The sequence below is a fragment of the Lactuca sativa genome, chromosome 9, assembly GCF_002870075.4.
Source record: "Lactuca sativa cultivar Salinas chromosome 9, Lsat_Salinas_v11, whole genome shotgun sequence".
Classification (NCBI taxonomy): domain Eukaryota; kingdom Viridiplantae; phylum Streptophyta; class Magnoliopsida; order Asterales; family Asteraceae; genus Lactuca; species Lactuca sativa.
In genome coordinates, this window is record NC_056631.2 from 57,553,422 (window position 1) to 57,577,165 (window position 23,744).

At 35.2% G+C, this 23,744-nt stretch overlaps 2 protein-coding genes across 2 annotated transcripts; both read left to right on the top strand.

Moving 5' to 3' along the window:
- Window positions 1–2,121: 2,121 nt before the first annotated feature.
- On the top strand, window positions 2,122–7,854 carry LOC111907933 (fasciclin-like arabinogalactan protein 17). Its single transcript, XM_023903774.3, has 4 exons — window positions 2,122–3,329; window positions 3,431–3,897; window positions 6,840–6,965; window positions 7,602–7,854. Exons 1-3 carry the CDS (start codon window positions 2,527–2,529, stop codon window positions 6,911–6,913), a joined length of 1,344 nt encoding a protein of 447 aa, XP_023759542.1. The 5' UTR covers window positions 2,122–2,526; the 3' UTR covers window positions 6,914–6,965; window positions 7,602–7,854.
- A 10,831-nt stretch (window positions 7,855–18,685) lies between these two features.
- LOC111908028 (calcium-dependent protein kinase 1) lies at window positions 18,686–23,145 on the top strand. The gene is made up of 8 exons (XM_023903873.3): window positions 18,686–18,843; window positions 19,374–20,262; window positions 20,448–20,591; window positions 21,450–21,602; window positions 21,782–21,897; window positions 22,125–22,292; window positions 22,377–22,598; window positions 22,813–23,145. Exons 2-8 carry the CDS (start codon window positions 19,476–19,478, stop codon window positions 22,930–22,932), a joined length of 1,710 nt encoding a protein of 569 aa, XP_023759641.1. The 5' UTR covers window positions 18,686–18,843; window positions 19,374–19,475; the 3' UTR covers window positions 22,933–23,145.
- Window positions 23,146–23,744: the final 599 nt, after the last annotated feature.

Genomic DNA, 23,744 nt, shown 5'->3' on the forward strand with positions numbered 1-23,744 from the left:
GGTAAATACAAGATCTACAACTTTCCTTTTGATTTCATCGGCTAGTTCTCGATCGATTTTATATTTAACACTATGAGAAGATTATACAGTTAAATGACTACGTAAAATTTGTAACTTCTACATACGAACTCCGTTTTCATCTGTCTTTTTATTGTTGAGCTCCTATTAATGAGATCTTCAATTCTCATTTAGGTTGCGTTGGCCAAAAATGGTTCGATCTAAAATTCGAATTTTAGGTTGTGTATTGCTATGCCAAATCTTAGAAAAATCAATACTTCCTCATACGAAGTCAGATTTAGGCGTTCTTTTTATGCACGCTCTCGGTTTGATGTATACTACAACTTTTATTTAGATCTATAAGGCTAAAAGGTAGTTTATCAAAACTTCACTTTTTACATTACGCGGTGCCATGCCGATTTTGCCGTAAAACTTTGACATACCATAACTTCTTCGTTATAATTCGGATTTCAGCGTTCTTTATATGTACGGAACCCTTGTGACATATACTATATCTTGGTTAAGATTATTCATTCAAAATAATCTTCCATCAAAAAGTCATTTTTGACGGTTATTGTCTCTAATTTGACTAGCCTGAATCTGTGGGCGTTACATCATCTCTAATCTACCAATCTTTTCCCATCATAATTATAAGTATAAAATACGTATACATTTTAAATCGAATAAAACTTGTATATTTTGTTCATCCAGCATAGATATCAAGAACACATATAATATGCACATATAACACGTAATTTATATTAAATACTTCATATCTATGTATAAGATGAAAGTAACTATGCAGTCACTTGTTAAAGTGATGATTCCAAACTCGGACAACGCTTCTCTTTTAACAATTCAATTTTCATTCGCCGAAACCTAATATCATTACCACAAAGCAACAAAATAATCACTTTAAGTTTCTTCTCAGCATGGTCGAACCTTTGCTGCATGTTAAGGACATCCACCCTGGAATGAAGGTAATCTTGACCCATATCCTCCTTCATACGCCGACTTGACCTTGTTTCTCATCTATCTTTCCGCCACATTCACAAAAGATCGTGTGCAAATCGTTCAAGTTAAGCCCGTCTGTTGAGCTTATGGATTTTATAGTATGTGGTGATGGTGATAGGGTAGGATCCATGGAAGACCGTGGAGGGAGAAAGGGAGTATTGTCGAATGGTTGTCGGCTAGTGTTTGGTCGAAAATGATAACGATATTTTAGGGTTTTGTCAGGAAGATTCTTCTATTATATACCAGGGGATCACTTGAACCCTTAGGGCCCAAGCAAGTCAACTCGTTGTTGAGTCGCTGACGTGTCATCCAAGTTGTGTGAGTTGACTCTATAACTGAGTTGAGTGGTGACCATGCAAGGAAACCGGTTAAATTAGGTCAAAATCCCTAATTAGCCGGTGAAATGTGAATTCATACCCTTATAAAGCCAAAAAAATAAGAATAAGAATGTTTTCCCAAAAATATTATACGAACCAAATGTTTAATACCTCTGTAGTTGCCATATTTTTCATTATCACATTTGTTATTACATATCAATATCACAATGTTAGATCATCACAACACCGCTCAGCTTCCCCATATTTATTTCATACATATCGGTATCACATTGCTAAAATCTCTACTCCTTAAACATCTTGACTATGTCTAGGATAATGTTAAAAAAGTTTGCTAGCGACTTTACTTTATCCTCCCGTACCAATAGGAAATTGATCTCTTTCTACGACTTTGTTCATTCTCATTATCCTCAAACGCATTCTTCACGTTCTTGCTATTGATCATCACAAATAAACCTTATATAAGTTTGACGATTTCTTTTGAATCCTTCAACATTCCTATCCCTCACAAACGAAGGTCCTAGTTAAATAAATTATGAAAATAACTTAACCTATTTCCTCTCAATATCCTCACCAATCACTATAACTTGGACATTAGATATAGAAATTATTAATTAGATAATAAGATAATAATTTGCCCCACTTCCTATTAAGATCCAATATATAAGTTATAAATTAGACAATTCATAAACAGTTTTATATTAAAAGTCCAATCACCCCCTTAATACATTGTCTATTATCGCAAGACGACTTTATGAGACTTCCTCATCATATAATCAAACTTTCATTTCTCTTCTGCCTGACTCTTACGTATAGACGATAGACAGCAACACACCACCACACCACCGACGATACTTTACCCATAACTTTACACTTAACTCCCCTCAAGATTCACCTAATTCCACACAACCCCTCGCCTTTATACCAAACCCCTGTTTACCACTGTCGTACACACCACCATTTCTCCCGACCACCATGAAAATATAAATCAGAAGCAAACTTAGAGAGAGAAATAACACCAATAAGAGAGAGAAACATACACACATACTCTTTCTCTCTCTCACACACATACACACATAGACGCTTGACCTCCCTTCCAAGCAAATCAAAATCCCTTTTTCCTACTTGAAGAAGACGGGTTCCCTCGCCATAATCGCCGGCTAGACACCAACCGGAAAAAATGGCGTCCACACGAAAGTGTCTTACTATGCTGTTTGTATTGAGTCAACTCGCTGCGGCTGCATTGTCTGGGAAACCCACCAACGCGACCACGCAAATCAACTCCAATTCTGTACTGGTGGCGCTACTTGATTCCCATTACACCGAACTGGCGGAGCTGGTGGAGAAGGCGCTCTTATTGCAGACGCTTGAAGAAGCTGTTTCGAATCATAATATCACCATTTTTGCTCCGAGAAATGAAGCTCTGGAGCGGGAACTTGACCCGGAATTCAAACGGTTTTTACTTGAACCTCGGAATCTTCAGTCTCTTCAAACGCTTCTCCTCCACCACATCGTTCCGAGTCGACTAGGTCAGTCTGAGTGGCCGGAAAAGTCAACACGTCACGACACACTCTCGGCGGAACCCATACATCTCTCCAATTTGGATTCTATGAAGCTCGCCGGCAATGCGGAGGTTGTTCGTGTAGACGACGTTTTCCGACCCGATGGAATTATTCACGGAATTAGTCGTTTGTTGATCCCCAAATCCGTACAGCAGGATTTCAACAACCGTCGGAGCTTACGTGCCATTTCCGCCGTTAAACCGGAGGGTGCACCAGAGGTGGATCCGAGAACAAACAGACTGAAGAAACCGGCACCTCCGGTTCCCGCTGGATCGTCTCCGGTGCTACCAATTTACTACGCCATGGCGCCCGGTCCGTCGTTGGCACCCGCTCCCGCTCCCGGACCTGGCGGTCCACGCCACCACTTCGACGGTGAGAGCCAGGTGAAGGATTTCATCCACACGCTGCTGCACTACGGCGGGTAAATCTAAACCCACAATTCGATCATGTTAACTGTTAATCATCAAAAATCACAACTTATTTCCAAAACTCAACACGATTGCTCTTAATTGGTGTATATAGATACAACGAGATGGCTGACATTTTGGTGAATTTAACGAATTTGGCAACGGAAATGGGGAAACTAGTGTCGGAGGGATACGTATTAACCGTTCTAGCACCTAACGACGAAGCAATGGCGAAATTGACCGCCGATCAACTGGCGGAGCCTGGTGCGCCGGAGAGGATCATGTACTACCATATCGTGCCGGAGTACCAAACTGAAGAAAGCATGTATAATGCTGTTAGAAGGTTCGGGAAGATTCGATACGATACTCTTCACGTTCCTCATAAGGTGGTGGCTCAGGAAGCCGATGGGTCGGTGAAATTCGGCGACGACGAGGAAACGGCGTATCTGTTCGATCCTGATATTTACACCGACGGCAGAATATCGGTTCAGGGTATTGATGGGGTTTTGTTTCCGGCATCGGAGAAGACAGAAATCACAAAAACCGTCGATCATGTTCAAGCCACACCCAAATCTCGTAGAGGTACGCTGGAAACCTCTTCTTGCATTACATTTTCTTGTTTTATCCTTTCTTGCCGGAAAAAATGGTGGTTTAATTTTGCATACATTTTACGTTGATTCATTAGTTATCTTTTTACCTAATTACACATGATGCCAACAAACATTTCAATCAACCTATTTCTTCAAAAGAATCAAAATCACTGTTCTTACTTCTTTAGACTTGTTTTGTCGGTGAGTCAATGAGGGGCAAAATCGACATTTTGCTAATCTGTACTGGTGGCCCGTGATGAATAACACCTTTTAATTATTATGATGTTAAAGAACATCATAAATGAGGTAGTGAAATTTCAAGGTTGAATTACATGAAAAATGTTTACATTATTACTATTTATAATTTATCGATTTTTCCTGAAATTCAATCAAATAGATCCAACAAACTTAACCATATTTTTACAAAATAATTTAAAATCCGAGTTAATAAAATAATGAAATATCTTATATTTTTTTAGCAATTATTATAATTAGGGATTGTTATATATATAATTCGGTTAGATTCAGACAATTTAATATTACAGTTAAAAGCCTTTGTCTAATTCATAGTTGTATTTGATTCAATTATACATTCTAGTGAATTTTCTTTAGAAGATAAGAAGAAAAAATTTGACCTTTTTTTTTTTGTTTTGCTCAATTTTTGATCACAAAATTTGTTTCATAAAGTTAATATATTTGTTTGTTTTAAAATTTACTTATTTGACCCGTTAAAAACCAAATATAAAACAAAATTGATTCATTTTCTAATAAATTGTTGAAACTGACATTTCTATGATATTGTAAATATTATAATTTCAAAGCGATAAATGAAGTACTAACTTCTCCAATGGTTGTGTGATTGTCCATCTGTTAGTTTACTTGTTGTCATACTTTAATTCTACATTTGAAACCTTTTTAAATATATGAAGTCAATATAAATATATTAATTTTTTTTTATGCATGATCAATTATTGCATCAAAAGGTACAAGTATTATAAATACTAAAAGGATGTTAAACACGTAAAAGTATAAATAAAATTTATGATTTTGTCATGTACGACCTTGACAAATTAATTAATATTCAATTTATACATTTGGTAAAGTTTTCGCATATTTTTAGTTGCATACCTAAAAAAAAAGATATAAATTATATGTTTATGTTTCTATATTTATACTATTAGATACCAATCTTCTCATAAATGTTTCATTATACTTGCCTACCTAACATTGCCTCTTTGTGCCTAACTCACTAATTATGTTATAGTTAATTTGGTTAAATTATACAAATAATATAATTAATTAGCTTATAAGAAATATATGTTGATAAATCTATTTCTTCAAATATTTTAGTTTTTACCACCCTAACTTTAACTGTATTACTGAAGGGCAATATAGGTATTTGAAATTAATCAATACTCTTACCATTTCAATGGGAAAAATAAAAACATAGCTTTTGGTACTTGTAATGTACAACATTTCTCAGCCACAGACAAAACAACCTTTAGTGTTACAAGAAGGATTCTTGTCTAAGTTTCTATATCATTAATCATGATGCATCTACCATGAACACAACTAAAACATTATGTCATGGTGGTGTTTTGTTTTGTTTCAGTAATAAATAAATAATACTTCTTGTGAGGTCCATTATTTAATGATGATGTACATCTATATATTTTGATATAAACATATATATGAGCTGGAGTGTGTTTCTTTTTGCAAATTGCAAAATTAGTGGTTTGTATCGGAATAGAGCTAAAAGCAAGAAACAACGATATATTTTTAGTTATTTGTTTATACTAGTATTTAAAAAAAATACATACAATTATTGCAATGAATAACCAATCCACAAGTAGTCGGTATATTAAAGGGCTCTTTGATATGCCGACTCGGTCAAATTCAACAAACCCCTTGCTTTTGCTCGGTTGACTTTTTTTTTTTTATTTTTTTTTTACCATTATTGTAATTGATAGAATTTTTAAAATTATTGTTTTAAAAGGAAATAAAATTCTATGTAATTTTGCCACGTTGGCAGGGTTATCACTTCCGCTAAACAACACACTGAAACTTCAAATCGAAACTAACATATAAATCCAAGACCCCAACTCCTCCTTGGTGTAGTAGTTGTCCTCTTTGAGACCCTACTCACTGCTGAAACTAACTTGTACTCTATGCTCATTCACTTGTACATGTATGGTCAATCTATTTATCCTTCCACTTTCTTGACATCGAAATTCATGAGTAGGCATGTTGCATGTTCCACACTTTACGCATCAAACATGTTTTATAGCTTAAAAACGAAAAGGGTATTTCATCTTTATTTTGATGGTATGTATACTCATGTGCTTTTAAAAATATTTAAAGAATCCAAAGTGTATTATTACACATACATTAGTCATCAATATTTTATATCTTTATACGTGCATTTACAATTGTAATGTAGTTAGCCATATGATCGGATCTTCTCCTGCTTTTTGACATCTTCAGAATCATGTTGTCAGTAAAAGCATTCAATCTCACTAATTATAGTATTTGTCAGTTTTCCGCTCCTTGTTTTTTTATATTTAGCAATTCGTTAATCTTCATATATTTTATTTATTAAATTGAATTATTCTATAATATGTAATAATAATACTCACATATATAGTGCACTGGATTAGTCATATCTATATCTATATTAAATAAATAAAAAAAGGTACTTATGTTTATGGTGTGCAACGACGTGTTAAATGTTAACCATAATTAATTATTATTTTAAGTAGCAATTAACTGTTGTCAGTAGTCGTTACGGAATAACATGAAGTTATGAAGCTGTTTTATTTTTTGAATGAAGTTAATTAAACTATATGTAGCTAATGATGAACTAATTATTTATTAATTATTAATTAACCTATACTTAATTAACCAAAAGAAATAATATATTATTATTATATGCAGGGAAATTGGTCGAGGTAGCATGTCAAGTGCTTGGGACATTTGGGCAAGATTCCCGGTTCACCACGTGCCACTAGAATTCTCCCTTTCATTCATCACTTACACTTCATCTGATCTGCCAATCAAAAGGTTCAAAAACTCTCTTCTCAAATCTTGTTATTATTATTATTTTATATATATAATTTCATGATTGGTTTTATTTATATTTATAATTTATAAATGATAATATATATCGCAAAAGTTTTCTTCAAATGAATTGTGGTGTAGTTTAGTTTCTTGGATTTCTATCATAGAGATAGGTCAACTCAACCATATATATAGTCATCTTTAATAATGGGAAATTTCGGATGATCTGTCACAAATTGCAAATGAAGATAGAAAATGACATTAATGAACTTAGATATTTCTTAATTTTTAATTAATTAGGTATAAAAAGGTTCATGAATCTTTTGTTGTTACCTCTCTTTCAAATTTCTATTCAGGTGTTGTATATTGCTTACCTAAAAAAGATAAAAGAGAAGGCAATAACAAAAGTTTTCTCTTATTGATTGAAGTTATATGTCACATCTACTCCTAGGCCGAATTGCTCAAATGGTTTTACCAAAAAAAGTTTGAATTTGAATTTTATATTTATGTTTATACAACGTTCATTATGGGAAATAGATTAATAAATGGATATTTTCGAAAATAAAACCAATTTCTCCTAATTAAACGAGTCATTAATTCCTACAGTATTTGTTTTTTTCTTTTCTTTTTTCATCACAGGGAATGTATAAAGACTTGAAAGGACATGTGAGATACAGTTATGGTATGCATCAAACTCCATGCTTTCTTTTTTTGTGGGGGTGTTAGTGGGTTGTTATTTGTGTTTGTTTAATGTGTAAGCTCTTTTATTTGATAAAAGAAAAGGGTATAATAGTCATTCTCCATTGGTAGTTGGAGATGGCAATCAAAGAATATTTTTTTTGTATTATTATTTTGTGCATAGTGAAATAAATAAAGGATTGGATGGTGGTAAGGTGAGTTGTCTAACGTCTATTTGTATTGTTTGTTGCAAGTGTTGCGTCTAAGTTGTTTAATCACATTAAAATGTGGAAAGATATAAAATAAAGAAAAGGAAAAAGGTACAAAAGAATTTGGTATGTGATGGTCATCTTGAGTCGTGCGTAAGTAAAGTAGGAATCTTAATCGATAAGTAACTTGTTTATAGACAAATTAAATCTACATAAGGGTTCATATACAATAAAACATACAAACATATATCATGGAAAATTTGAATTTTCATGGATGAATATAATGTGTGCATGCTATGTTATGTGCAATGCATGCCACATCCCATCTTTGTCATGGTTAGGTCCAATTTTTCATAATCAAACCCAATCATCATCTTTTCTAAGATTCCATGCTAGGCTAAGTAACCACCATATCATCACAATGAAGGATGTCTCCTTTTATCTATCCAACATGTCTTGTTAGTATATACCACATTGGTGCGACACAGTCCAATAAATATCTATATATGTTGGGTATTTCTTCTCTGCACAACAACTCTTTTGGAAAGTAATATAGGACTCCACATGTGTTTACATGGTATCATATAATTGACATCTTGCACCCCCATGGTTCAACACATCCATGTTTATCCAAATCGAGCCTCCTACTCCGATGTTAGTGTTAATGTATCCCACAACGGTGCGACACGGTCCAATAAATGTCTATATATGTTAGGTCTCCTTTCTCTCAACAAAGACTATTTTGGGGAATTAATATGAGATTCCACATATGTTTACATGCCTCAACACATATATTGGGAAGTTACTTGTGGAGTGGGCTTACTCACATTAGTTCTAACTATCCGATTATTAAAAATCTAAAATGCTTAGTTGTCATGGGGCATCCTTCGGGCTTGCCCACGTTAGTTCCAACTATTTGGTTATCAATAATCTAGAATACTAAGTTGTCATAGGACATTCTTCTCCAACGATTCACTAACCCCACCCTCACTGGATGCCAATACCGTATGTGTCATCATAATCATGTATACCCCTAATCTCATGCCAATTGTATGATCGCAACATACCATAAATACACAACAGACAAACATGATCTAGATTTTTCTATTAATATTAGTTTTATGGATTCTAAAAAATCACAACATCCAAATTGTTCATTTACAATCAATTCAAATGTAAGAAAGTAGTAGGATCATAACGTCTATCATGGATTAGAGTACATAAATAATGCAATTTTTGTTAGTGTATTTGCATGATCATACAATAAGCACAACATTGCCAACTATTCTATTTTGGGTCGTACAAAAAGGAAAATGTAACTTTCTAAAAATACTAAGTAAAAATTTTTATTTTTAAATCAACCCAAATCATCAATCATTCATCTCAAATTCTCAAAGTATGTCAAGACAGAAAATAGTTATCAGAGTACAAACCTATAATCTTAAAATGTTGGACACGGGTGGATGCACTGCGATCAGACTGAACCTTTTCCCTTTGAACCAAAAGTATCTAAAAACATTTAAACACAAATCGTAAGCACAAAGCTTAGTGACTTTCCCAAAATACTACATACCATACAAGCAACGAACCCCGCCCAATGAGTATAATGGGCATCGCCCTAACTCGCATAACGAGCCCCGTCCAACATACACAACATGCAAGTATCACATAGAAAACTAGCATCCTACAAACATAATCCGGTGGGCTGATATTGGTGCCTTTGACCCACGAGTACAATGTAGTGACTCACCTTAGTCCGATGATAAACAATCACACACAAGCTGCTGTTACAACGACTCCTCACACTGAACACATTTAAACCAACCCTAATCATTATTTAGGGTAATAACCCACAAATAAAGGTCTAAATCATAATCTCTCTTACAAAGGGTAAAAGACCATTTTACCCTTCCTACTATGGACCCAACTAAGCATGACCCAATGCCCAAGGCCCAAAGGGCTTCAGGTGAGTACGCCATGTGTACACCGTGCATACGCCCAACGTACTAGGAATTCATTGAAAAGGGACACGGGCTAAACCCGTTACGCCGTACGTACCTAGAGGGTATGCCCAACGTACTCGTCAGCTGCTCAAAATTGTTATTAAGCTTTTAATGCTTAAAGACCTTTTATCTAACTCGAAGATCTTAGTCTTGGGAAAGTCTTAATTTATAAAGTTGACTACTTTAAGCTTTTGTATGGCTTAATAGAGCCCAAAACCAAACCCTAAGTCCCTAACACTCTCAAACAACCTCAATGTAACGCTCTAAAAATTCCAACCAATTTTAACTTTTCAAAAACAACCCAATTTCATAAAGTTATTACAAAAAGGTTTTCAATACATTTATTATCAGAGTATTTCCCAGAACCACATCATAAACACATAAAACATGAGGAGCGGTACGATCACGCCTTTGCCTTGCCACGGTCTCCTGAAGTACCTGAAACATTTAAACCACAACTGTAAGCCCGAAAGCTTAGTGAGATACCCCCAAAATACCAACCACATATACCATACACATAACATGCCATATCGCAACAGAACGCAGAACAACCATGCACTCCGGGTCTACTGTGTGACTGGTCCACCGCACCGGCCTACAGTCCACCTGGTCCACCCTCCGAGTCTAGCCATATACATCGAGTCTACAGTGTGATTGGTCCACCCGCATCGGGCCTTCAATCCACCTGGTCCACTCTCTGAGTCTACAGTATGACTGGTCCGCCGCACCGGGCCTTTAGTCGGCCTGGTCCACTATCCGAGCTTCGGCACGTCTGGTCCGCCCTCTTGGGGCCTACAGTCTATCCGGACCGCTCGCTGGGCCTTCGGGATAACCGGTCCGCCCTGGGTATGTTGGCCTACAGCACAAAGCAGGACCCGCCTCAACCCAACCCCAGTCAAACAACCATGTGCACATAAACATATAATCATATAACAATTCACAACAAATCAACCAATCTAGCAGATCACATACGTAGCACATCCCTACCAGGATCCTGACCTAACTGGTCACTAACATAGCATCATCCTATAAATCAGGATACCGACCCTAACCAGGTCTCTAACATATACCATCCTAACTACCAGGATGCAAACATAACAAAACAATAACATAACAAACAACTACCCGGATTTCCATCCGATAAAAGGGCCGACCTTGGTGCCGTAGACCCTGTTGATATAGTGAGGATAACTCACCTCGCAACTGCCAAAACTCTGAACTGAAGAAGCAGATGCCCAAACCACCGCCTCACCAAGAATCCCGAACTATCCAAAGTAGCAAAATAACCATTAGCCCAAGCACAATATCCTTCCAAGGGTAAATTGACCATTTACCCTTAACCCAAACTGGTCCACGACTAAGGCCCATAATCAAAATATGAAAGGCCTAACACTAGGTAAGCTCTTGAGCCCACTAATGGCCCAATTTGCTACATTGGGCCCATTCTCCTTATTGGGCCTTACCCTAATCCCAACACCCATACTTGGACCATCTTCCCTGACTCCTGATGGCCCACTAAGGCCCAAAGACTCAAAGTCCAAAGCGCAGCCCACACCGAGGCCCAAATACTCAAGGCCCAACTGGTAGCGTTACGCGGGGCGTAACTCAACGTACGCTTAGCATACCAGCTCCATGACGAGTACGTTGGGCGTACCTGCACGTACGCTAAGCGTAGTGCTCTGTTAAGTCATTTCCTCATTAAGTGCTTACTACTCCATTCCAAGGGCTACAAACTCAGATCCAAGTCTTATTTCACGACTTAAACCATAAAGTCACTGACTTGGTGACTTAATATGGCTCAAACCAACTTAAACTTCCAAAATGATCTTCTTCGTCCCACAAGAGAACTAGATCTCATGCATGGGCTTAATAGAACCCCCAAAGGTTGGAACTTTACTGCTTATGGGACTCATATGACTCTAAGGGAGGCAACCCTGGTCTTAGAAATGAGCTTAACTCAGCAAGACCCAATCTTGGGACCAAAAGGTCCATAAACTTGTACTAGAGGAGATCTAAGAGATTAGACATCAAGATCAGAACTTTATACCTCAAAAGGGCCTCAGAAGATGATGTCTTTCCAGATCTACAAGCTCCAGCCACTCAACTCCTTCTTTGACAACTTCCTCTTTCTTCTTTTAGGCTCTCCTTTGCCAAAACAAGCTTTCCAAGGTCAAACACACCCAACAAAGGAGGTGGGACGACTATCTAGGGTTTCTGAGGATAAGAGAGTGTTTATGGAGGCTAGGGTTGGAACCATAATGTTTCTTTTATAGTGGATGTCCCAAAAATTAGGGTTTAATGGCGCTGGGCGTAACTCTAGTACGCTGGGCGTACGCGTCCTGGTACCCGCGATCACTCACCCTACTATGTTGGGCGTAACCCAGCTTACGTTGGGCGTACCCACGCATGCCCCCAAACGCATGCATGGTCTTTTTCATCACTTTTCTCCATTATTTTCAATAAATGTCAATATCTTTAAAATATCATAACTTCTTCATTCTAGATCCGTTTCCGACGAACTTTATATGCACGGAAAGGTGGCGAGAAGATCTATGCTTCTAGCAACACACCCCGATCCGAAACCTTCCCGAATAATAACCCATTGCTCATGAAAGCCCGAAACGCCCTTACTCTTGATCTCGGGAACCCATAAATAGATATTTCAAGAACAAGGCGTTACACTCAAACTCTTGCATGAGTGAGAAATAACATCAAAGACTCCATTTTTGTGGCTCAAGATCCTCAGAAACATCATAAAGTAACTAACGTGAACTCTAGAGTAGCTTATACTCACAAGAGCCAACCCTTAGGACCAAACATGCCAAAACCTTAAGCTAAATCTAGATCTATGCAAAAGAATCATAAAGGTTGAGACTTTATACCTCCAGAAGGATAAGGATGATCAAGATGAACAAAGTGTAACAACCCAAAAATACGGTCCAAAAATTTCGTTCCTATTGAAGGAAAACTCACCTATCAAGCTGACTGCTGAAAAATCGTGCGAGGGTATCTCTAATGGTTGCTCCAACGACTCCACGACTATTATAACTACAATAAACAGTTAGTCAAAAATTGAGAATCCTTTTAAGGGTAAAATAACTATTTTACCCCTTGATCTAATTTGGACCATGACCTAGGCCCAATCCCTTCTAGTCTTTCCAAACTCACTAATGGCCCACTAAAGGCCCAATTTTTTAAATTGGGCCCAACTCCTCAAATGGGCTTTCCTCCTAAGCCCAAACATGTCCCTGGTCCATTATCTGACTCCTGGTGGCCCATTTCGGCCCAATATCTGTTAAGCCCAATGATTGGCCCAAACCGAGGCCCAAATGTCGCAAAGCCCAAAGTCTGAGGGTACACTGAGCGTACTCTTCTGTATGCTACGCATACAACTTGCATGACTTGTATGCTGCACGTACTGGCGTGTACGCCCATCGTACTACTATGTTAAGACATTTTCTTCAAAACCTCTTAATCCCTTAAGACACTAAGTCCAAATTACAGATCTGAGTCCAAGGATCCGTCTTGACCCATAAATTCGATTACTTGGTGGCTTGCAACCCACCAAGTGAGATCAAACTTGGAAAATAGAAACTAACTTCATGGAAATGGCTAGATCTCATGCATGGTTACAAATAGACCCTAAAGATTGAAACTTTACTGCTTATGGGACACATTTAGCTCTAAGGGTGGCAACCCTAAGCCTAAATACTAAGTTTCACCATAAAAATCCATTCTTTGGTCCTAAAAATGTCCAAAGCTCCATAAACCTAGATCTAATCATTTATGAGGAAGGTTGGAAGCTTTATACCTCCTATTGGTGCCAAAAGGTGAGGTAATCTCACATCCTTGAGCTCAAGATACTCAAGTTCTTCTTCTCAAACTTCCCTTCTCTTCTTCCAAGCTCTACTTCACCAAAACAAGCTTTAAAAGGCCAAACAAACACAAGAACGGAGTAAGAGAGGGTAGTTAGGGTTTCTGAGAATGAGGGGCTTGTAAGGAGGCTAGAGTTTCTGCCATAATATGATATTTATATGGCTTAAACCCTAAAAAATAGGGTTTTGGAATCTACTCACGTACGCTACGCATATTCCTTGGTACGCTGTGCGTATGTGCATGCATCCCCCGTATCCAATACGTCTCTACGCCTCGCATACACCAAGGCTACGCCCAGCGTACGACTTATGGGCGGCCCAAGTCCTCGGCCCACTTACTAAAGGTTCACTCCATTAGTCCTTCTATATACACTTAACCCAACAATTAATTAAGAATATTTAATAATTATTACCTCAAATGACGGTCGTTACACAAAGTCTTGATCTACAAGCTATGGGCTCCAAGCACACCTTCCAAGATCTCCTTCTTCGCTATAACACACCAAAAGTCACATAAAAGCTTGAGATTCTCACAAATGAAGCTAGGGTTTCATGGAGGCTGAGAGAGAAGGTGGTGACTGATGATAAGAAGGGTTTCCAAGGGGTTAAGGTCTTTAAATAGGGTCCAAGACCCAAAAATTAGGGTTTGCCTTTGCCTTGAATACGGCCCGACGTACTCAAAAGAAATCGCGACCAAGTTTAATGATTTACGCCCCTCGTAACTCTCAATTACGACCATCGTAATGGACTTTCATGCAAAATAATTAAGTATTTAAAACTTAAAGAATTTACCTGGGAACTGGGCATTACATAAAAAGTGAATGAATAATATGGTTGTTATCTAGTATTAATTGACCACTTATAATATTTACAATATGAGTTATAATATGAAATCATTTAAAAAAGCAGATCACGTTAAAAAGAATATTAGATTGGCATTGTAAAGGCTAATCTTAAACTCTTTAGACAAAGAAAGGAAGTCTATAAGGGCTTGGATTATCCTTGGCATTAGCATGAAAAAAGCATGTGATCCTTTAGTTGGAAAACCCTAGAAGCTCCATGTTTAGGGATATGATATTGTCTTTCCGCCAACTTTTGTGTCTCCACAACCATGATTTCGGAAAAGGGTTTTTTTTTAGAGTTTTTCATGTTCCAAAATTGTTAGAAGGTTAAAATAAGGTAAATGAGAAGATTTAAGTGTGAGGGAATAAAATTCTTAAATTCAAAAACTTAGATTTGGCCTTGATTTGACTTGGTCGAGGTCAAATATGTTAAGAAACTATTTGTACAGGATTTAAGGTAGAAAAATCATAATTTATTAGGTTAAATTAAACAAGTTCAATGAGCTTATGATAAACTTTATTATAAAAGGAGTAAAAAGCCAAGTGTCTAAACATTTGAACATAAACTCCCAAACACTTCTTCTTCTCTCATTGGAATTGACTAGAGGCTTGGATGGAGATCAATTTTGGAAGCAATGAAGAAGAAAAGGTATCAAAAGACAACCTAGAGTTTTAATTTTAGCGAGATTGTAATCTTTGAGCTTCAATATGAAGTCAATGAGGAAATGATGGAAGCAACATATTTGAAAATTTTCAAATTAGGTCGTGTGATTTGGGAGATTTATTTGAAGGCTATGAATTTTTGCACTAGTTTTATGTTTTAGAATCATAATGTGTAGGGATGAGCGTTTGAATCGAATACGCGAATTGGAATCGGAACTTGAACCGAACCGAACCGAACCAAATTCAGATCAAATAAGCTATTCGGTTCGGTTCTCAGGTATATATTTTAGGCTTATTTGGTTCTCAGGTATTTTGGCCCCGGTTACCTGGATAACTGTTTAATCGATTCTAAAGAAACCAGACCAAATTAGGACCGAATAAGCTATTCGGTTTGGTTCTCGGGTATATATTTTAGGCTTATTCATATTTTCGTTTGGATGTTTAATGTTCAATGTTTGACTTATATACTTATATATGGATTTTTGGATGTTTAATGTTTATTGTTTAATATATGGCTTTCATAACTATATCTAAAGATTTGGATGCATATAATTTATAGTTAGCTATAATCAATCGTGATTATTTTTTTTTATAAATGAATTAATATGAGTTAACATTTAATTGTAACATCATATCATGTTAAAAATATAAATAAAAAAAATATTATTTTAAAACTTGTGAAACCAACGATATAAACAATTTAATACATCCGAAAATATATCTTATTACATTTCTAATACCTTAAATAATTACAAAAACAACCCCTTAAGTTAAAAAAAAAATAAACAATACGGTTTATTCGGTTTCAGTTCTTCGGTCTTTAATCATATTGTAAATGTTATTTGATTTATTTGGGTAATAACCGAACCAGACCAATAGTACCTGAATTGAACCTGACCCATATTGGTTCAATCAGTTCGATTTTTTATTCTTCCAATTAATCTTATTCGGTTTATTTGTGTCTAACATCCCTAATCATGAGTCCGTTGAACTTTAAATTTTGTAATCAATGGATCAAGTGTTGTATTATTATGTCTTTATTTCAATGGGTTAGATTATGTTTTGTTCATTTGTAAACTAAGCTAATTCATTCCCGTGCTCCCAAACTTTAAAAATAAAAATAAAAAATAACATGCCACTTCCTTTTTCCAGCGTTGCTTTATGCCATGGGTTATGTTTTTCATGTAAATTAACCCAATTCAATCGAAAGAGAGGTTTCTTCACTCTTGATTTAACCCACCCAAAAGGGAAGTTTGCACTTGCAATGTGTGCGCCTAACTAACGTAAACCTTTAATGGGCTAAACATTGGGCTTAAGAAATCTTATCCGAAAGTAGGACCTTATCCCTAAATCATGAGTACTTGCATTGTTTGTTTGATGGTGACATTTTAATTGGGTTGGTGGAGATTTTAATTTCTAAGCCACCGTGACGTCAAGTCTTTGGTATTATACATAAATTATTCTACATTAATTTCGGAGTTAAAAAGTATTTAATAATTCATAGCATATTTAATTAGTACATTTGCCTTTAACCAAATATACTAATTAAATATGTTATGGATTATTTAAACTAGGTCAAAAACAGTTAACTAAAGGAAAGTTAGTCAAACTCGGTCCAAAATCAGATCACTCACTCATTGAAATGGTTTGGTTTGATAAAACCAGTTGGTACGATGAAACCAATTGGTTTAATGTAGAACCACACTTCTTTTTTTATAACACCACTAGTTGAGTCATTTTATAGAGTTCATTTCCCATTCTTTTTAATTCATGAGAGATAAACTAAAACAAAAAAAATGTTTTCCTTTATTCATTTACATACAACCCACACAATTACTTTATTTTATTTCCACTAAATTAGTATAATTTAAAGATCAATACTTTTCTTTAACCAATTTCATACATAACTTATTTATTACTCTAGGTTTAATTATCTATAAACACAACATATATATATTTTTTCGAAAACAACACTAGGTATATAATACACGACACAATTATAAACATGACAAAGATAATCAACTATACAAATTGTGTTCACTGCCTACTGATATGTCACTACTGATTGTTTATCTTCATAAAGCATCAATTAATTTTTAATGGTGAATGAATTGTCATTTTTATTTCCATTTGTTCTAATATCATTGAACCCCAGACATGAATTTAAGTAGAGATGATCATCCAAACCGGTGGACTGGATCGATTTATACTTGGATTGACACTAGATTGGGATCAGTTTTATACTATTCGGCTAGTTCTCATTATATGAAATCACACTCAACAAGTTCTGATTTTTTAATCAGTTAATCAAAACAGTACAACAATTCTTGCTTTTGGATCGATTCCCAATTTTATGTTATGTGAACTTTTTAAAAATTACATAACTCATTCGTTTGAAGTCAAAATGATATGGGATTTTTTTTAGAGTTTGTGATTCAATCTAGATTATAATTTCAACATTTTTGGTTTCATATTTAATGAGTTAAAGTCCTTCAAAGCCGGGATATTAAAGTTGAAAGTTTTTTCCAGCTTTTATGTGTAATCTTCTAAAAGTTGCATAACTAATTCGTTTGAAGTCAGATTGACATATAATCTTTTCCAGCATATAGTTTAGACTTTATGCTTTATTTTAGGCTATAAATTCATCGTGTTAGTTTCATATTCAATAAGTTACAAACGCCCAAAGTCAGATATCAAAGTAAATTTTTTTCCAACTTCTATGTTATCTCCTTACGCCTTTGTTGTAAGTCTCGTAATACGCTTCCATAAAAAATCAACGTTAACATAAAAAAACTAACATTCACTATCATTTCAACGACTTGTACCATACACAACGAATGTTGTACCGCTCCAAGAACCGAAAAACCGGCACCGGAACCAGTATGTCTCAATAAGTCCAGTCCACGGTCCATACAATCCTCTCAAAACGGTTCGGTTTCCAGGCCGATCCAAATGCTCACATCTAAATTTAATCATTCTCATATAGGTTCGAGTTTCTCAATCTTCATCTATACACTTGATCTTTCGGATCTAGATGCCATATTTTGTATGTAGTTCTAAGCTCGGATGTTGTAAATGTGAACTTGCCCAAATGTCAAGTCCACCAGCCCGATCCGGTTGTTGGGTCCAAGTCCAACTATTTTGGATAAGATCCACGATGGGTTTACCTATTAACGGAGTTATGCAAATTTTCTTTAGACAATGCCGAAAATGGAAAATTATCTAAAGAACTTGTAACCTCTAGAAAATGAAAAAAAAAAAAAAAAAACACGACAAAAGAACTTAAAAAGGCGAAAACAAATTGAAAATATCAAACGCCAATTTCGGGGGAGTGAGTCATTGAGATATCCAAAAGAAGGACATAGCAACCGCGTTTATCTTGTCCGTGTGAATGAAAGGTTGGATGATACTAACAATTAACAAACAGTCATATATATATATATTCTACTTCACAATTTAGTAATAGTATAATAATCCTCAACATGTTTTTACTTACATAATACATCTTTCCTCATTCATTCCCTTGAACTAATCAAAACACATAAAATAAGAAATGGTTAGACTAATTCAGCACCTCTGCTTCGCTTCGCCTTCTCCTCCATAACTATTAGGTAAGTATTCCTTTGTTTTCTTCGTATCAAGATCTCTCAACCTTTTTTCCATTTGAGCTATTTTAGATGCTTTGACCATTTCCCTTGGTTTCAACATTTCTTTGTTTTTTGCATAGACTTTCGATTACTCTCTCATCCATTCTAGGTCTTTATTTCTTTTCTATCTATGCATACAAAATGCTTGTAGTTCTTCATCTCTTGATGTGATTAGTCGTTACTTGATGTATAATTTACTTTATACAACTCGAATCAAATCTGTATAGTTTTTAAATCGTGGTTCAGTTTAATTTCCTTCTGCTTTTGGCAATTTGAGTTGAGATTCGTGATCTTGTTTTGATAATCTTGAAGTCAATCGAAGTGGATTTGACTTTAAGTTTTTGGGTTTTTGATAAAGTTTAGATCTTTGTTCTGAATCTTTATATTAAAGGTGAAAAGGGGGTATCTTGGGAGGTGATATGATAGTTTGATACCATGTTCTTGTTTTGACAATCTTGCAGTCAATTGAAGTGGGTTTGACTTTATTTTTCTAGGTTATCTCGACGATGAAGTTCAGATCTTTCTTCCTCTGAGCGAAAAATCAAATCTTTATGTTAAATTCCTTAAAGCGTTTCTTGACAATTGATCAAAGCTAAATGGGTAACACTTGTGTTGGACCAAATATTTCAAAAAATGGATTCATCCAATCCGTTTCAGCTGCAATGTGGAGAACCCCAGCTGATTCCACCCCACCTACCCCAAACGGAGAACAATCAAATCACAGCAGACAATCAGAATCACCATTACCTGTTCAAAACAAGCCACCTGAACAAATCACAATTCCAAAACCCGACAAAAAACAAGAAGAACAACAACAAGTAAAACCCAAAAAAGCCCCTCAAATGAAAAGGGTATCAAGTGCTGGCCTTAGAACCGATTCAGTTCTACAAAGAAAAACCGGGAGTTTAAAGGAGTTCTTCACATTGGGGAAGAAACTAGGACAAGGGCAATTTGGTACAACTTTTCTTTGTATAGAAAAAGCAACGGGTGAACATTACGCGTGCAAATCGATTGCAAAAAGGAAGCTATTGACAGATGAAGATGTGGAGGATGTGAGAAGGGAGATTCAGATAATGCATCATTTAGCAGGGCATCCGAATGTTATAGCCATTAAAGGAGCTTATGAAGATGCTGTTGCAGTTCATGTTGTTATGGAATTATGTGCAGGAGGTGAGCTTTTTGATAGGATTATTCAAAGAGGACATTACACTGAAAAAAAAGCAGCTGAGCTTACAAGAACGATTGTTGGGGTTGTGGAGACTTGTCATTCTTTAGGGGTTATGCATCGCGATTTAAAGCCTGAAAATTTCTTGCTTGTTGATAAGAAAGAAGATTCGCTTCTCAAAACTATTGATTTTGGATTATCGGTTTTCTTCAAACCAGGTATAGTTTGTGTTATTGTTGTTGGAGTTTATTGATTTTTCGGTTTTCTTTATAGTTTGTTCATACTTGATTAATGCTTGTTTTACCAAATTGGTTAAAGAATGGTTAACAACTGAAACATATATGGATGCATAAATTTGTAAAAAGATTGAAACTTTGAGTTAAGGTTATTATTGTTTTTGTAGGTGAATCATTTAATGATGTGGTTGGAAGCCCATATTATGTTGCACCAGAAGTTTTGAGAAAACGTTATGGCCCTGAAGCAGACGTTTGGAGTGCTGGGGTTATTGTTTATATCCTATTAAGTGGTGTACCTCCATTTTGGGCTGGTGAGTACCTAATCATGTGAAATTACTTATATACCCCTCGTTTTTATACCCTAAAATACATGCAAACAATTTGTTTATGTTTTTGTGTATAGTTATAATCCAAGATTCCTTCTTTTCATATTAGTGATCATACAAATTACAACTTCTGATTCTAGTTATAACTTCAAAGAAGTGTTTGACTATTGATTTCAAATGTCTAAAATACCCTCCGACCGATGAAAGTTACAACTTTTGACTCTAGTTATAACTTAGTCCAACTTTTTCACTATTGATCAAATGTCTAAAATACCTTTCAAGAACCACTCTATCTCGATTGCTTACTTAATTGAAGTTTTTGATTATTGATTAAATGTCTAAAATACCCTTCAAGAAAGACTCTACTCCTCATGTAATTGAAGTTTTTGATTATTGATTAAATGTTGAAAATACCCTTCAAGAACAACTCTAACTTGACTCCTCACTTAATTGAAGTTTTTTGATTACCGATCAAATGTCTAAAATAGCCTTCAAGAATGACTCTGACTCTACTCCTCACTTAATTGAAGTATTTGATTATTGATTAAATGTCTAAAATACCCTTCAAGAACGACAAAGGAGAATACATGTGACCAACATCAGCGCCATCGATAATTTGTAATAACAGCAAGGACAATTAGTTAACTTAAACTATAAAAATTAGGCAAAAACGGAAACTTTGCAATGAAATGAAATTTTTTGTAATTTGTAATAGACGGAGGGAGTATCTTTATAGCTATTTGTGATTTGTGATATTAATCGTATAACTATTGTTGTTTATTGTAGCCTATTTTAAAAGAAAGTTTTGTTATTTGGTAATTAATGGGTATATTATATATATAGAAACGGAGCAAGGAATATTTGAACAAGTCCTGCAAGGCGATCTTGATTTCTCTTCTGATCCATGGCCAAATATTTCTGAAGATGCAAAAGATCTTGTAAGGAGAATGCTTATTCGAGACCCTAAAAGACGATTAACTGCACATGAAGTTTTATGTAAGTCTTGTCTTCTAGTTTCATTGAAATTGATTAAAACCTAAAAACACTCGGTTTTGAAATTTGAAATCGATTCGGCTCATGTAGTTATCGATTTGTTTGTTTCAACCGAAACAAATTTTCATTAGTTTTAACGTAATTGAGACACTCAAATCAAATACAAACTTCGATATTTGCAGGTCATCCTTGGGTTCAAGTTGATGGCGTGGCTCCAGACAAGCCTCTCGACTCTGCAGTCCTAAGTAGAATGAAACAATTTTCAGCCATGAATAAGCTTAAGAAAATGGCTTTGAGGGTAAGTTTGGAATTTTACTTCAACTACAGAAAGAAACACAACACACTTTGACTTTTGAGGTCAAAGCAGCTAAAATTGTAACATTAAATTTCAGAAAAGCATAGTTATGTTGGTGTTCAGTTTGTAAGAAACAATATACTAATTATAATTTTAGACATATATACGGTTGACTTAAAAGGTCAAAGGGTATAATTTCTTGACTTTTGGATGTGGTTTCCATTTTTCAGGTTATAGCTGAGAGTATGTCTGAAGAAGAAATAGCAGGGCTAAAACAAATGTTTCAGATGATTGATACAGACAACAGTGGTCAAATTACTTTTGATGAACTTAAAGCTGGATTAAAAAGAGTTGGTGCTAACCTTAAAGAATCAGAAATCTATGATCTTATGCAAGCAGTAAGCCCTACTTTTTTTCAGATTCTTTTACAACTGGTTACATTTTTTTTTTTTAAAATACAAATTCATAATGTCTGAACACAGGCGGATGTTGATAATAGTGGAACAATTGATTATGGGGAATTTGTAGCTGCAACTCTGCATCTGAATAAAATTGAGAGAGAAGATCATTTGTTTGCTGCTTTTTCATATTTTGATAAAGATGGAAGTGGTTATATTACTGCTGATGAGCTTCAACATGCATGTGATGAATTTGGTATAGATGCTAGACTTGAAGAGTTGATTCAAGATGTTGATCAAGACAATGTAAGTTTTTTTTTTTTTTTTTTTTTTCTTTTTTTATTTACTTTTTTTTTTGGAGTTGCTAAAATTTTGCATAGATGTGAGCTTTAGAGCAATTGGTAACGTTATTATTTTTTTTTTCACAAACAATGTAAAAAGAAAAAAGCAAGACATGAATACCCCGATTTTAAGTTTTAAGAGTGTTTGTGTTTTTGGTTTTATTTTATTTATAAAACAGGATGGACGCATAGATTACAATGAATTTGTGGCTATGATGCAAGGACACACAGGGGGCGCACCAAAGAAGAGCCTAGACAATAGTTTCAGTATCAAGTTCAGAGAAGCATTTAAGCTTTGAATATATCAACTTTTTTCTTGTTATTATTATTATTTTTTTTTTGTTCTTTTCCATTATAGGACTTTACTTTCATTAAATTTGTATTTTTGGTTTTGAGTTTGAATTTGTTGTGAAAACTGTAATTCAGCTCTGATTTGTATCTTGCTACAACCGAATGTTATCAAGTTCTTTGTGGATATTAACTTATGGGTTTCTTGTAACCCTTTGTTTTAAGCGGATACGATGGTTCTTGCAAAATACAGAAAGAAGCGTCATATTTAATTTGCTAGCATACGTGATTTTATTCAACAGAATAAATTCCATATTCCTGCAAGTTAGTCCATATTTCATTATAATTGATAATTTTTTTTTACCTTATCAACAATCGTTTGCTTCAAAATCAAAGCTAACAATCAATATAGTATTATATTTTTATGAAAATAATCAAGAAAACCCCGAATTTAACTTATCCTAGAACTTCTAAAACAAATATAAATACTAAACATTCGATCATATATAGTACACAAATTAAAGACTTATGAACCCACGGTAAATCAATTAAGGCCTTGTGTAATACATACCACGAATGGAATCGTGGTCTAGTTGACCACGATAACGGATCGTACACACCGCCCCAGATTTCCGTGGTCGGGCGTCGTCGTGCTTCTTCGTGTTCCCGACGACGGATTCAAACAAGAAATTTGATTGGCTGTTTGGTTTTTTGGCTGTTAAACGGCTATTTTGGCTGTTTTTTTTTTTTTTCAAACTCAATTCACTAATTATAAATAAACCTTCTATTATACCAAAACTTACACCCCATTCTATTCTTTAAA